The 14,087-nt window shown below is 34.5% G+C and overlaps 1 protein-coding gene across 1 annotated transcript; it reads left to right on the plus strand.

Moving 5' to 3' along the window:
- Positions 1–1,144: 1,144 nt before the first annotated feature.
- Positions 1,145–7,920, plus strand: LOC104905181 (probable inactive ATP-dependent zinc metalloprotease FTSHI 3, chloroplastic). Its single transcript, XM_010693635.4, has 4 exons — positions 1,145–2,614; positions 6,347–6,670; positions 7,024–7,324; positions 7,590–7,920. The coding sequence occupies exons 1-4, from the start codon at positions 1,583–1,585 to the stop codon at positions 7,790–7,792; spliced, it is 1,860 nt and encodes a 619-aa protein (XP_010691937.1). The 5' UTR covers positions 1,145–1,582; the 3' UTR covers positions 7,793–7,920.
- Positions 7,921–14,087: the final 6,167 nt, after the last annotated feature.

A 14,087-nucleotide genomic window follows, 5' to 3' on the forward strand; every position in this document is an offset into this window, starting at 1 on the left:
ATCACACATCAACATAGATAAATAGAGTAGTTGTGAATTGAACTAAAACATTTTTTATTAACCTTGAATAGAAAACTTATTTGAGCTTGTTAGTCGTCAATTTAACTTATTTGAACTTGTTGGCCATGAAGTTAAATTATCTTAACTTTTCATTAACATAGTTGAAAGTAATGTGAGGACATAGGCTCATTGGAAGAACCCACATCAGGTTGAGTGAAAAGAATAAATCTTAATTACAGAAATAAGTGATGTTAACTAGCTCTAGTTGATTGAACTCTCATTTCGGATAATGTTCTTCGTTGTTCCCTTCTATGCCAAACACATACAAGATGAGGGATGGATCACTTCCTATTATGTTTAGCGAATGATATTTTCATATCTAAGTACATTAACCAAACCTTTTGGCAATTGAGGAGTAATTTGTAGATGAGGATTGAGGACTCGAGATTTAAAATGCCTGAGAAAAAAAATGATAGGATCTATCCTGCACTATTACACCTACAAATAAAATAAATTTGATAAAACTATAAACTTTTCTATTTATATGATGTTATATTTTCTACTTAAAAAAAATGCTTTCAGCCAATTAAACAAGTCAACAACCAACAACTAATATATAAAACTGCAAATATAAGTACTCAATTCAGAAAAGTTTGAGTATCAATATCTTTAATAGATACATATCACTAGGCTTTGTTTGGTAGTACGGATTTGGATGGAAAAGAAAGAAAAGGTAAAACAAACTTTCTCATGTTGGTAAAGAAAAATAAGAGGGATTTGATTGGAAATGATAGGAAGTGGGAGAAAAAAAAAATACTCTTAAATCCTTGCTTCCTTTCCTCTTAAAATCAGAGGAATTTGACAGGAAAGAAAGCTAACAAGCTTTTATCTATGTTTTCTTTATTTCATTCCTTTCATTTCCTTTACTAACGACAACCAAACATGTGATTACTCTCAAATCCACCAATTATACTAAACAGAAACTACAATTACATTCTTTTCTCTTCTCTTCCTTTACTACAAAAAGATATCAAACATTAGAGACGAGAAAGTATTGGTGTCTCATTATTAGACCTATAATCGCTCCGGAATATAATCTATCCTATCAAAAATATCCGCACGAGACTTACTCGGTTACTCCTTGGGTTTTATTACCAGTTCTCACTTCTCAGGGCTCAGGCAATTACCAAAACAGGTTTAAGAAAGCAAAGTGTATCCCAAGAACTATTCTTATCCCCAAACGTTGAAACAACTACTTCTCTAGTTTCTACTAATCTAAGATATTCTAGTTCAACTCTCTTCACTTTTCTGGGCATATACGAGGTAACAATCTTCTATTTCTTGCGCAACCACAAAAAATAAATAAAGATCGATTTTTTGTTGTTAATATATACACCTTACCTTACCTTACCTTATGCTGCAAAAGCTTTAAACTATGGTTGAGATTATTGGATTTCAACTTGATTGGTACTGTGATTAGCAATAAATTTGAGCATTGGGTTCTGATTTTTAGTAAAGAAAACCCTAGTTTTAATGGGTCAATTTTTGTAGTTTTCCACTATTAAGTATTAACATAGCAAAAATGTCATCATTTTGCCTGATTTCTAATAGTGGGTTGGTAAGCAACCCACAAAATTATAGATTTTATGCGTTGAGAGCTAAATCTTTTGATAGATGTGTGTTGTTCAGACATGGTTGTGCTTCTTTCTGTTCATCAAAGTCTCAAATTTATAGTACAAATTCTTTGCGTGAGGTGGTTTGTTGTAGTAAAGTGAGGACAATAAGTGATGCAAGTGAAAAGAATAAAGTTGCTCATTTAGAGGATAGGGAATCTGTTGATGTAAAGAGGAAGTTTTCTTTAAGATTAAGGCCTAGATTGAGGTTATTGTCAACAAGATTGAGAAGGGTGTCGATTCGATCAGCTTTAAATGATTTTGGGATGTTTTTGAGAAAGCATATGAAGAAAGTCACACTAGTCACTTCTATTTCTTTTGCTCTAGGAGTTTGTTATTTGTTTATGAAGCTAATGTCGATTCCATCTCCGAAAATTGTTCCTTATTCGGATTTGGTTACGAGCATCCAAAGCGGGTCTGCTACGAAAGTTCTTTTTGAGGAAGGATCTCGTAGGATATACTTCAATACTAAGCTTCAGAATGTTGAATCTGTTCATTTGGAGGAAGGAAATCCGGGTTCGGAGTATGAACAGGCTGAGAATGTGGTTGAGAATGTAGAAGGTGGAGTTGCTGTGGCGGTTGAGGTTACTGCTCAAGTTAGGGACACAGGTGTTCCTGCAAAAAGTGTGAGGAAAAAATCTGCTGTTCCTGAGTGGCAGTATGCTACAAGAAAGGTTGATCATGATGAAAGCTTTCTCTTAGGTATGATGAGAGAAAAGGGTATCACATACAGTTCAGCACCTCAGTCAGCGCTAATGGCAATGAGGAGTATTTTGCTTACTATCTTCACATTATGGATACCGTTGACTCCACTAATGTGGCTGCTTTATCGTCAACTATATGCTTCTAATGGTCCTGCAAAGAAACGAAAGCCTAGTAGTCAGACTGTTAGCTTTGATGATGTAGAAGGCGTTGATACTGCGAAAGTTGAACTCATGGAGGTATGATATTTTACCTTCCAACTTTTAACGCAATATACATTCATGAGACAGAAAAATGTTGACCCTGATTGCTCTGCTCTTTGTCGCTGATAAGGACTCTTTTCCTATTTCTGCTGTCCATGTTACCTTTGTTTATCCTTTGAAGGCTTGAATTAGTGATATATGTTGATTATTGAAAATAGACAATCACCTATGCTTTTCTCAATATAGACCAACTCAGTTTTTGGAATTAGAGGCTTCAGCTTTACAAGGTGATTTGAGTATATGGGACAACCAGAAAGCTTCTTTTTATTCAGTAGTTTATAATCTCTGGTATCTTAGATGAGAGAATTCATCTTTTGGAAGATAAAACGGAAGATCAATTGATGTCAAATTCTATGTTCAAATTATGGCAAAGTATACTCTCATTGATGGAACTTCCAAGCCTTGGCATGAACAATCCTGTAGAATTTGATGGGCATTAGTATGGAATTTTCCTAGCAAAATTGCATACAAACTCAAACATTATCCCTCTGCGTGTGCATATGCTAGATTGTGTACATCCAGGTTGTGTGGAGGTGTATGAGAGGTTAAAAACAGTGAGGAGTGAAAATGGAGAAAAAGATTTCAAAAGCCATACTTGCTCTTTATCCATTGGTAGGAGCTTTTCGTGACTTGCAATTATGAGACAAAGTATGAAATAAACTGCTGAAACGTCTCTTCATGTGTTATCCCCTTTTGCATGCAACACCTGCACCCTTGTAAGATAAGGATTTTAGTATCTTCTTAATCTGGGCTGTGACATAACTGAAGGGTCTGCGTAGACATAATTATACATTTAGAAAGGAGTTTTTACATGATCGGTCATCTATTGATGCAAAAGCTGATGTGTTTAATAGGATAATAAGCTTATAAATTATGAAAAAACTTTGACTTAGTTTGGAGTTAATCTGTATTCAATATGCAGTCCCTTATATGTGGGAGTTCGCAGAGTGGCTAATTTGAAGTTTGAACTTCAGAACCTTTATCCACTTTCTTTGAAGGAAGAAGAACATGAAAATACATAACCGGTAAAGAGCTTGCTGCTAAGAATTCAGGTGAGAAACAGCAAATTAAATGTAATAAGAGGAATTAGAGCTGAAGCATAATTGTTGTATTTGATAACATCAGTGTAGTTCATCAATTCAACCCCTAATCTTTTGAGAGGACTGAGGTTCTCTCAAAGGAAAGTCTCTCACTACAAGGATAAATTCTCTTACTAGGTTCCTCTCACTTTAGTTACATTTTTTCCCTTTTTCTGGTTGACAAAGTTAAGGTAACTGAGTATTTTTGGAATTCCCACCTTACCCTTTTGCAACCGACTCTCACATTTTTTCCTGACTTGAGTTCCCTGCCCTTCCTTTTTGCATATAGACAACCGGTAGATGGGTTCTTTGCACTTGGTCATAATAAAACAAAATTTATTTGCATGTAGTACATGCATGTGATCAGAAAGCTGAAAATTCTCAACAATGTTTTGAACAGGTCTGCTTTTTCCGGCATTGATGTAGTAAGCTGTAATTATGTTAAAGGAGATGCCTTATTTTGCATGATTTTATGCTGATTTCGTTTTGATGATGGATTGATGGGGCAGAAGTACTAACTAAATCAGCTAATAGTACTATACATTGCTGGAAAGTTGTAGAAGAACTTGTGATTTTTTGCAGTTAACAGTCAAGTGAAGTAGTGAACTGGTTTGGCTGGTGGCTGATCCTTGGTGTATGTGTCTAATTGGTGACTATGACTACTGTGCTTCCCATTTGGTAAAAAAGTTTAAGAAAGGGAAAAAACTGAATTTCTTAGGAAAAATAGAACTCCTTACGAATTGTTCATGAAAATATATGTTTTTGCTCTTTTGGCTGAGGGACAAACAAGGGACATAGGAAGGTCAGCATGCAGTGAAGTCTATGGCATGCTGGCAGCAGATTTATGAAACTGCTTTCATTTTCTTTTTGACAGCAAAAGGAGCAACTAGGAGTAATGGAGAAAATATGTCAAAGGGCGGGGAGGTTTGTGTTAGGGAATTACTTTTTCTAGGGGTTTATTATGGTACAAACTTTGAGACACAAAATCGAAAAGTCTTGTTACCTTTAGTTGGGGTTTGGTTCTGTTACTTTCTCTTGGGGTTGATTATGGTAGAAACTTTGACAACCAAATACTTGAGTTATCCCTCAGGTGTGTAACTAGCCTCTCTAACTCATTATTTGGCATACAACGAAGTTTACCCTTATTGGCGGTAAATGCTACCCGACAATGAGACACTAACGTATCCTGGTTGCAGATAGATATACCAGGGTTAGAAAATGAGGGTTCTTCTCCTCTTGTGTGTCCCACTCATTCTCTCTTCCTATTATCCCTATTAACAGAAGATCTTTTCTATTGATGAAAAGGCAAGCCAAACAAAATGAAGTCTCCTAGGTTTCATAGCCCTATGTATGATGAAGTTTGGATCTAGTCCCATATACTAACCCCTTTTTTCCTTAGTTGACCCTTGAAGCCCACAGGGACTAGACTCTAGAGAAATAGGGGAAGCCAACCCCTCAGGAACTCAAGCCTAAAGTTTGGCTAGAAATTGGGTATTCAACTCAAAAAGAAACCACAAGCACCTAATATGAAGTTGGAAACATAGACTCCATTCCTCCAACCTCAAGGCTAGGAATTGGATGTTTTTTGCAGATCCCGCATTTGAAAGCTATATGTCCTTCATAGCCATTTGAAGGATCATAACAAATCCATGATGATCTTGGTGGACCTTTTTGTGCACGAAATTTCATTTTGGTTTGAATAAGGCAAATTCCTTACAATACACCAGATGCAGCTCAGCTATTCATTCTCCCTGTGGAAACATTTGAGAAATCTAAAGTGGAATTGATGAAATGTGGAGTACATGCATATGGGACCTTTCCAGAGGCCAGCCAGGGTTGTTGAAGATAATTGGAGATGAGCCTCTTTATGTCTTAAGAATCCCTTTATGATTCCTCATCAGCAAATATCAGGAGCGCTGTGTGCATCTGATTGTTTTCGCTCCCCATAAAGACCATTTAATGCTTTTCATCCTTTCCACATTCTTTGCGTCCTTCACCAAGTGTCCAAACCATATGGCAAACTCATGATCTTTTCATCCTATTTACCTGTTCTATATCTAACACAATTCATGTCCCTTGGTTTTTTTCATATAGACTGTCATATTCACCAGTATGAAGGGGACCTTTGTAGACTCTGCCAACACCGAAATCCATGTTAGGAGCCTAGGATAATGCTGTGTTTCTTTCTGTCATGAAGAATCAAGAGGCCAGCATATGGTTTTGTACGCAAGTTTATAGTTCTATAGAATCTTTGGTTTTTAGTTATTATATTTCCCACATCCAACTATAAAGCGCTTTCATTTATGCTAGTCATAATCGTGTCTCATTGTCCTGAGTCGAGCAATGCTGCTGCCTTTGGGCCTTAGTGGTCTTATCATGTTCTGATTTTTGAGGTTGGGGAGTGTGTTGTCACACATGAAGGCAATTCAACAAATGCATGATTTAGGTTATGCATGTATGATTAATGATTTTGGTAGAATGTTAGGGTTCTTCTCATATTTCTTGTTTGTTTGCACAGTTGCACCTTTCTGCTTTTAGGTTTTGGATATGCTTTGAATTATCTGTCAGTTTCTTTTCTTAAATCTATGTTGTCATTGACCTCTCTGACTTACAGATTTCTTCTTTTTAGATAGTAATGTGCTTGCAAGGTGCTATCAACTATAACAAATTAGGAGCAAGGTTACCACGAGGCGTTCTGCTAGTAGGTCCTCCTGGAACAGGAAAAACCTTATTAGCCCGTGCTGTAGCTGGAGAAGCTGGTGTACCATTCTTCTCTGTATCTGCCAGTGAGTTCGTGGAGTTGTTTGTTGGAAGAGGAGCTGCACGTATTAGAGACCTTTTCAAAGTTGCGAGGAAATCTTCACCATCCATTATATTTATTGATGAACTTGATGCTGTTGGAGGAAAGCGTGGTAGAAGTTTCAACGATGAACGTGATCAAACACTCAACCAGGTAACTGTCTTGTCCATGGATGCGTCTTGTTGAAAGAAAAACTCTATTTGGCTAAATATTAGCTAAACAAGAGATAGACGTGGCATGGGTCCTACAAGAAGTGAAGTTACAGACATACCCCCACTAAAATCACGGGACAATAATTTAGCTAACTAAAACAGAATTGTTGAAAAAAAATAGAGGGGGAAAATAAATCCTAAGGCTTTCTTAATTGTTTTATGTGAATGGCTCGGTTTCCCTGATTCTTTAAGGTGTACCTGTCATTCTTTGCTCTATTGTCCTGACCATTTTTTTGGGATATTGCTGCTAACCCAAGTGTACCAGACTGAAATATGAGCTTTTTTGGCTGGCAGTTGCTCACAGAAATGGATGGGTTTGAGTCAGATACAAAAGTAATTGTTATTGCTGCAACAAACAGACCTGAAGCATTAGACGAGGCTCTTTGTCGTCCTGGTCGCTTCTCTAGGAAAGTTCTTGTGGGAGAACCAGATGAAGAAGGAAGGAGAAAGATACTGGCTGTGCATTTAAGAGATGTTCCTCTTGAGGAAGACAAGCAGCTTATCTGCAACCTTGTTGCGTCCCTCACCCACGGTCTTGTTGGTGCTGATCTCGCTAACATTGTCAATGAAGCCGCATTACTTGCTGCACGCAGAGGTTAGAACCTCAACATCTTTACACAAAATTTTATTAAATGCGTTATAGTAGTAAAAGAAATAGAAATACTATGACCCCGTTATAATAAAACTATTACTTGCTGAACTAATAATGGCTTGTAAGTTGTGCTTGAGAGTATTCTTTGCAGTTTGTAAGATGACCTGAATTTCCAGACCTAGAATCTCCATGTCGAATCGTTTCAGTTTTTCAAATTAATGCTAGAATTGTTTTTTAAAGTTTCGAATTAATTTGGTTGGAAATATAGGTGGAGAAGTGGTGTCGAGAGAAGATATAATGGAAGGCGTAGAAAGGGCAAAGTTTGGGATCAACAATAAGCAAAGAACTTCAAATATAATTAGCAAGGAGCTTGGGAAATTATTCCCTTGGATGCCATCTATTATGGGAAAATCCGACTCAAAAACTGAAGGATTTCAGGGGCCATTGGGGTATCAAACATTAAGTTCATGATACTGTAATTATAATTTTGGTAATGGTTATATTTGTTGTCACATTTTTTGAAAGTGCGATGCACAGTTCTTTGATCTCGCTCTCTCCGGATGGTGATGGATCTTTATACATACCATGATGTTAATTAACTCTTACAGCAGAAAACTTTGCTTTAGAGCATGTACAATGGTTGGTGTCTCTCCAACTAGCTCTCCACACTCTCTCTCCTATTCTCTCTCTTCAAGCTACTCTCAAGAGCCATGTCTAAAAACACCCAACAACAATAAAACCCTTTAAAGAGCTCTCCATTCAACTTTTCATTATTTTGTGTCCCCATGTCAATAAATGAACCTCATTTCATATTATGATCAAAGTTATATAAATTAAGTTATTCATGTAAATTAAATATAATTACAAATTAATCTTTTTCATAATTTAAGCAAAGTAGAATTTTTAAAAAACAATATAATTATGAGTGCTAATATTTAATTTTCATAAATTTGGCATGGAATGAAGAATTAACCTACAACATGAAAAACTAATTTTTAAATATCCAATATTAGGCTCATTTTATAGATAAAGGAAAATTATACTTGTTGGCATAATAATTATTACCATCTTTTTTTTAATTTTTATAGAAAAGATCATTAAATGGTTGCATGAAGAAAAAAGAATTGAAGTAATTACAATAAAAAATGGGTCCCACACATTGGAGAGCCATCTCTCCATCAACCCAAATGGTATCTCCCCCAAGAGCCCTTTGGCAAAGTGTCTCCATGGAGAGACACCCAAGACACACCTAAGATCCCCATTGTTGGGTAAGAGGTGGCTCTCTATTTTCTCTCTCCTTGGAGAGCTAGTTGGAGAGCTAGTTGGAGAGCCCCATTGTACATACTCTTAGGCCAGTTCATAGCAGTGGAGCTGCCTGGTTCGGTCCGATATGGGCCAGCTCAGATGATAACCGGGCTTGAAATGGTGAAGAGGCAGGTAGCCCATGGGCTCAGTCTCAAAATAGGAATTGGACATAAGTCATTCTGCTTAAGGCCAGTCCTAATTACATGGAGGTCTATTTTGGGTCGGCCCACTGGCCATGAATGCATGCATATAGTGGCTAATTAATCATTTTCTTTTGTGAGGACTGAGGTCTAATTAATCTTCTTCGTATCACATTAAGCTACTTCCTCTGTTTTTTTTTGCTTGCAAAATTTTTTTTTTCATCAACTCCAATGCAAAATTTGGGTAGGAGAGAGGTAGAGAGGAAAAAAAGAGCGGATTTCATGATTGAAGAGAGAGAAAGGAAAAGCAAAAGTGGAAAGTGTTGCAAGTAATTAATTATTTTCCTTTTAGGAAAGTGTTGCAAGTAAAAAAACCACAGGTAGTAGTTTTTTTTTTTTGACGTGAGCTTAAGCTGTTTAATATTCACTGAAATATGGAAAGTTTGAGCTCTTCTATTCCTAACTTGAGTCGTGACTGTATAATAATTTAGCTAAATTAAAAAAAAAAAAAACATACAAATGATTGCATAAATGCATGATATTTGGGAATGAGATAAATTTATTGGATTTTCCTACTTCGGCACTGTTCTTTCGGTTGATTTGTTCGATTTCGATTTAATTTAAGTACTTTTCTCTCACAGTTTTAATTCAGTTCATTTTAAAGATAGAGCGGCTCCATCCAGCACTATTGATAATTGATATGTAATTGTAATGGGTTCTGTCTCCATTAGTGCAATTTTGACGCTATTTCAGACTCAGTGACTTGAATGAATGATGCCATGATCTAGTACTACTTGGACACTGTCCTATTTCACTTTCTTGGCATTAACGAAAACACCTCAAATTTAGTAGCAGGTGGTAAAAACTTCAATTAGCAGTTAGCACTAATAAAAGGAGAAAGGCTTGGTAACCAACTGTTTGAGTCCAAAAAAGACTCAAATACTCAAAAAGTTACACAATGGTACCATTATAACCTGGTATTGGTATTACATTGTTATCAGGATTGGTACCAAGCAACTTTACTTTGGTATCAAAATTTTCGGACAATGGTACCAATCTAACCTAGCATTGGTACCAAACAACACGCGCGTGAAATTTTCAAGTCTTAAAATGACCAAATTACCCCCGTTTGAGTCCCATAAAAGACTCAAACGGTTGGTTGCCAAAACAAGCTCCTAATAAAAGCGTGGTCACAAGTCAGAAGTGGAGTAGTAGTAATAAATAATGACAGTAACATCTAGGAACTAGTAGGATTTATTGTGCTTAATAGCAGTGACTCCCAGCTGGAATTGCATTCCCAAGCCCAACTGTGCCAGATACAGACAATATTCAATTGGACTATCACTATCCTAGTCATACATTACTCATTTTCATATGCTTCAAAGTTCTAACTACTCAGTCGTATATTACAGTCTCCAAGACATAATTTTAACTTTTAATATCTATTTGTATTAATAAAAGGAAAAAGCTAAATGCAGCCCTAAGGGCTGCATATAAAAAGCTAAAAATGGAAAAAACAAGCATTAACTGATCATTTATTACATAGATTAATGCAAATTTTTGTCATAAATTTACAACTAAATTCTATTTTAAGCATTGTATTTATGTCTTATATGCAACCCTAAGGGCTGTATATAGCAATATAACATAACCCTAAATAAAAATATAAAAAGTTGATATTATGAAACTACACATTGAGGACGAATCTAACAAGATCCTACATAAATATGTTTTTTTTATATATACATATGAGAATATTTGGTCAAAGATTTTAAAGTTTGACCTGCCAAAAATGAAGTAGGCACTATATTATGGGACGGAGGGAGTAGTTATTAAGCCAAAGCTATGCTCCGGGTAAGAAAGAATTACATTTATTAATATTATACTTTAAACTGATAATATTAAATACAACTTGGTCTACTAGTTAAAACTTTAGTATTGAACTTGAGGTCATAGGATCAAAAACTATAATATGTAATTTTTAATTTTTTTTCTTGTACATGGGTTACATGAACTAAAAACTCATTTAGGGATAGCGCTACGTAGCACCGTTCCTTATTTAGATTTGTTTTTTAAATATATTTATATAGATGGTAAATAACTAAATATGCTTAGTAAATTTTTTGTTCTATTCCCCTCAAAAAAAAATTTTTTTGTTTTATTATGAATCATATAGACAAGCATTACCCTTTTGTTGCAACTTTTTTCTTTGTCCTTTTAGGCTCTAGACTATTGCTCCGTACTCCATAGTGTACTTTCTATGCTTCATTACTAGTGAATCACTAGCATCATAAGTGGAAGTTTGGTTTTCCATTTGAATTTGGTCCAATTTCATCTATTTGAAAGAAATTTTGATTAATCCAATTCATCTTGATTTAGTACTAATCAGTTTAGGTTCATTTTGAAAGTACAAAATAAGGAATTTGCTTAAATTTTCTAGCCCAATGACCTATAAGCTATAGACCTTTTTTTACTTCTAATATTGGATTTCGGGATACATATTTATATATAATTAATTCTTACAAACCCATGCATTGGCCCATGAGTCTTCAAACATGTCTCAACAATGTTATCATGATCGAAATCTTACTTTGGATCGTAAGGTTGGTAGGATCGGATTGTAGGATCGTAACATCCTACAATTTCGTAAAATAGAGATAATTACGCTAGAATGTGGTGAGAAATTCATGTTAAAAATTTACACAAATTGATAATGACTTATTTAATTAATAAATTGTGATAGTTTTCTAACACTATAATATTGAAGTAACATACAATAAAAATCTAATAGGAGAAATATAATATGTGAAATTACTTTATAATTATTTTATAACAATGAATTTAACAATGAATCAATGAATCAACTACCAAACTGTTGAGAGAATTTAACAATGAATCAATACCCATAACGCTAAGTTTTTCCTTAATTCTCTAACCTTATTTCTCTTTCTCTCTCATCTTTTTTCTTCTTGGTCTTAATTGTGAATCTTTATATGAACTTCCACTAGCGTGGAACCGATAATAAGTCTCAAAAACTCATTTAATTGCTTCCAATAAGTATATCATGGTATTTATTTTAGGGTGGTTAATTTCTTTTTTTGTTCGTCTAATGAAGAAGGAATATCTAACAATCTCTATTCTCTATAATAATCTAAAAGACCATGGAAGTATTTTCACCCAAACGACTATACATTAGCGAAAGTTAATCAAATATGTGATGTATCTAATTCTAATGGAAGTATATTTTTGTTCGAATTTTGGTTTTTTCAGGAATTGATTGTAAGTGTTGTTTGACTATCTAAATCATTTTTTCCTGTCAAAAAGAAAAAGAAACAACTAACTTGTTTGGTTAACCTTCAAATGCATGGGAAATTAAAATTCCTATATATGAAGTAAATATATGTGTTGTTGTTTGGTTGACAAAAACATGGGAAGTAGAACTTACTAGGAAATTCTATTTCCTATAAAATGGATGAAGTAACTTACCTCGATCTCCCGAGATAAGTGAAAATTCTCATGAAAAATATAATTTCCCATGTTCAACCAAACAAAAAATACGTACTTCTTAGGAAACAAAATTTCAAGAGCAATACAAATTTATGGCCTCATGAGAAGTTATACTTCCCAATTTCAGCCAAACGAACCCTAAGTACTACACATGTTAACCGTTTGTTTAAGTATTTTTTTTTAAAAAATTAAGTCACGTGACACAAAAAAAAAAAAAAAGGATATTTACCAAATTTCGACAGAAATATAGAATCCAACTTCATTGGGAGAAAAATGTTAATAAATGGATGTATGCTTAAAGATAACATTCTTTTTTTTGTGGTGGGGTAACCGAATCACACTAATCATCCCTGACTAATTGCCATATGCAAAGATATCATTTTATATACTTAAGAAAAGAATATAAAAGAATTCCCTTAATATTGCGTACCCCTTAATTTTGGACCGTCCATTTTTTTCTTTATTATGTTAACAATTTATGCCATAATTTAAAATTACACGAAAATCTTAGTCAGCACCACATGCAGTTGTGATTATCTATAAGTCTATAACTTACTTCAAGTTGAAGGTCACCTACTGTTCCAATCTTCCAACTATCCCAAAGTTGCAAGTCGGTCTACTATTAGAAGGTCCCAAAATATGTCTTTACCGACCAATAAAGGAAAAGTCAATTAATAACGTTTGCAAGCTATAGAGGTACTACGGGCCTGTTCTCCCCAGCTTATTTTCAGTTCAGTTTAGTTCAGTTGTTTTATGCCGAAGAGAACAGGCCATACATACATGTTTGACAAAACTAGCGATTCTAATAGCGATTAGTTTAATTTTTACACTGTTTATATATATATATATATATATATATCTCTTTCATTATAATAAAATCGTATGTTAGTATACAAATTAAATGCTATATGATTATTTTTCCAATATATATTTTGAACGTATTATTTTTTCACAATGTTTTATTAATAGTTAAATGAGAATTATCAATGACTAAAGTTATGTCATAGTAAGCATATATGGCAAAACCACGATAGTTGAGAAGATCTAACACTTATAAAACCCCTCTTTTTTCACATCACCGCCTGATACATCCTTCTACAAGGGGGTATATCGTCTATTGTAGTTTTGAAGTAGAAATGAATCTAATTCAAGTGATTGTAAACGAAAGTCTGAGACCTGTTGCAACCCTGCACATATTTGAATCAATAAATCAATCTCTTGAATCACACAAAAAATGAAAAATAAAGTCCCTAAACTCTCATTATGAGTAGAGATAAAACCCAATAAATGGATAGAAAAACTCCCTATTAAAAAGAGTATAGAGTTGATTAGAAACAATAACATAAAAACTAGTAACAAAAGAAAAAAAAAAAAAGGACTTACGCTTAGGCTTCCACCGCCCAAAGTGTGACGGTAACCCCTGCCCCTATATTGAAAAGTAGGGTTTTGTGGGAGATGAGAGAAAAACAGAGAAAATGCTGCAAGTAATTAACATGGGACGAAGGTAGTAATAATTTAAGTTAGTTTAGCAAAATTTTGAATACTTTTACTATTTTTAATTTTTTTTGGAACAAAACAAATTTCCATATTGAGATGCGAAAATTTAGTGAAATTACCGTTTACATGGCAATTGGCAATAAATTCAAAGCTGTAAACAGAACAGTAAATTGAACATTCCACGCAATGATGATATATATGTTCTGATTCACTGCTACGTAAGATTCATGGAATCCTCTTCTCTCTAAATACACCTAAAGATTCCTTATTTAGCACTTAATTTACACCGTGTGTATCGCATTTAAAAAATCAACAAC

This window comes from Beta vulgaris, chromosome 2 (genome assembly GCF_026745355.1).
Source record: "Beta vulgaris subsp. vulgaris cultivar EL10 chromosome 2, EL10.2, whole genome shotgun sequence".
Classification (NCBI taxonomy): domain Eukaryota; kingdom Viridiplantae; phylum Streptophyta; class Magnoliopsida; order Caryophyllales; family Amaranthaceae; genus Beta; species Beta vulgaris.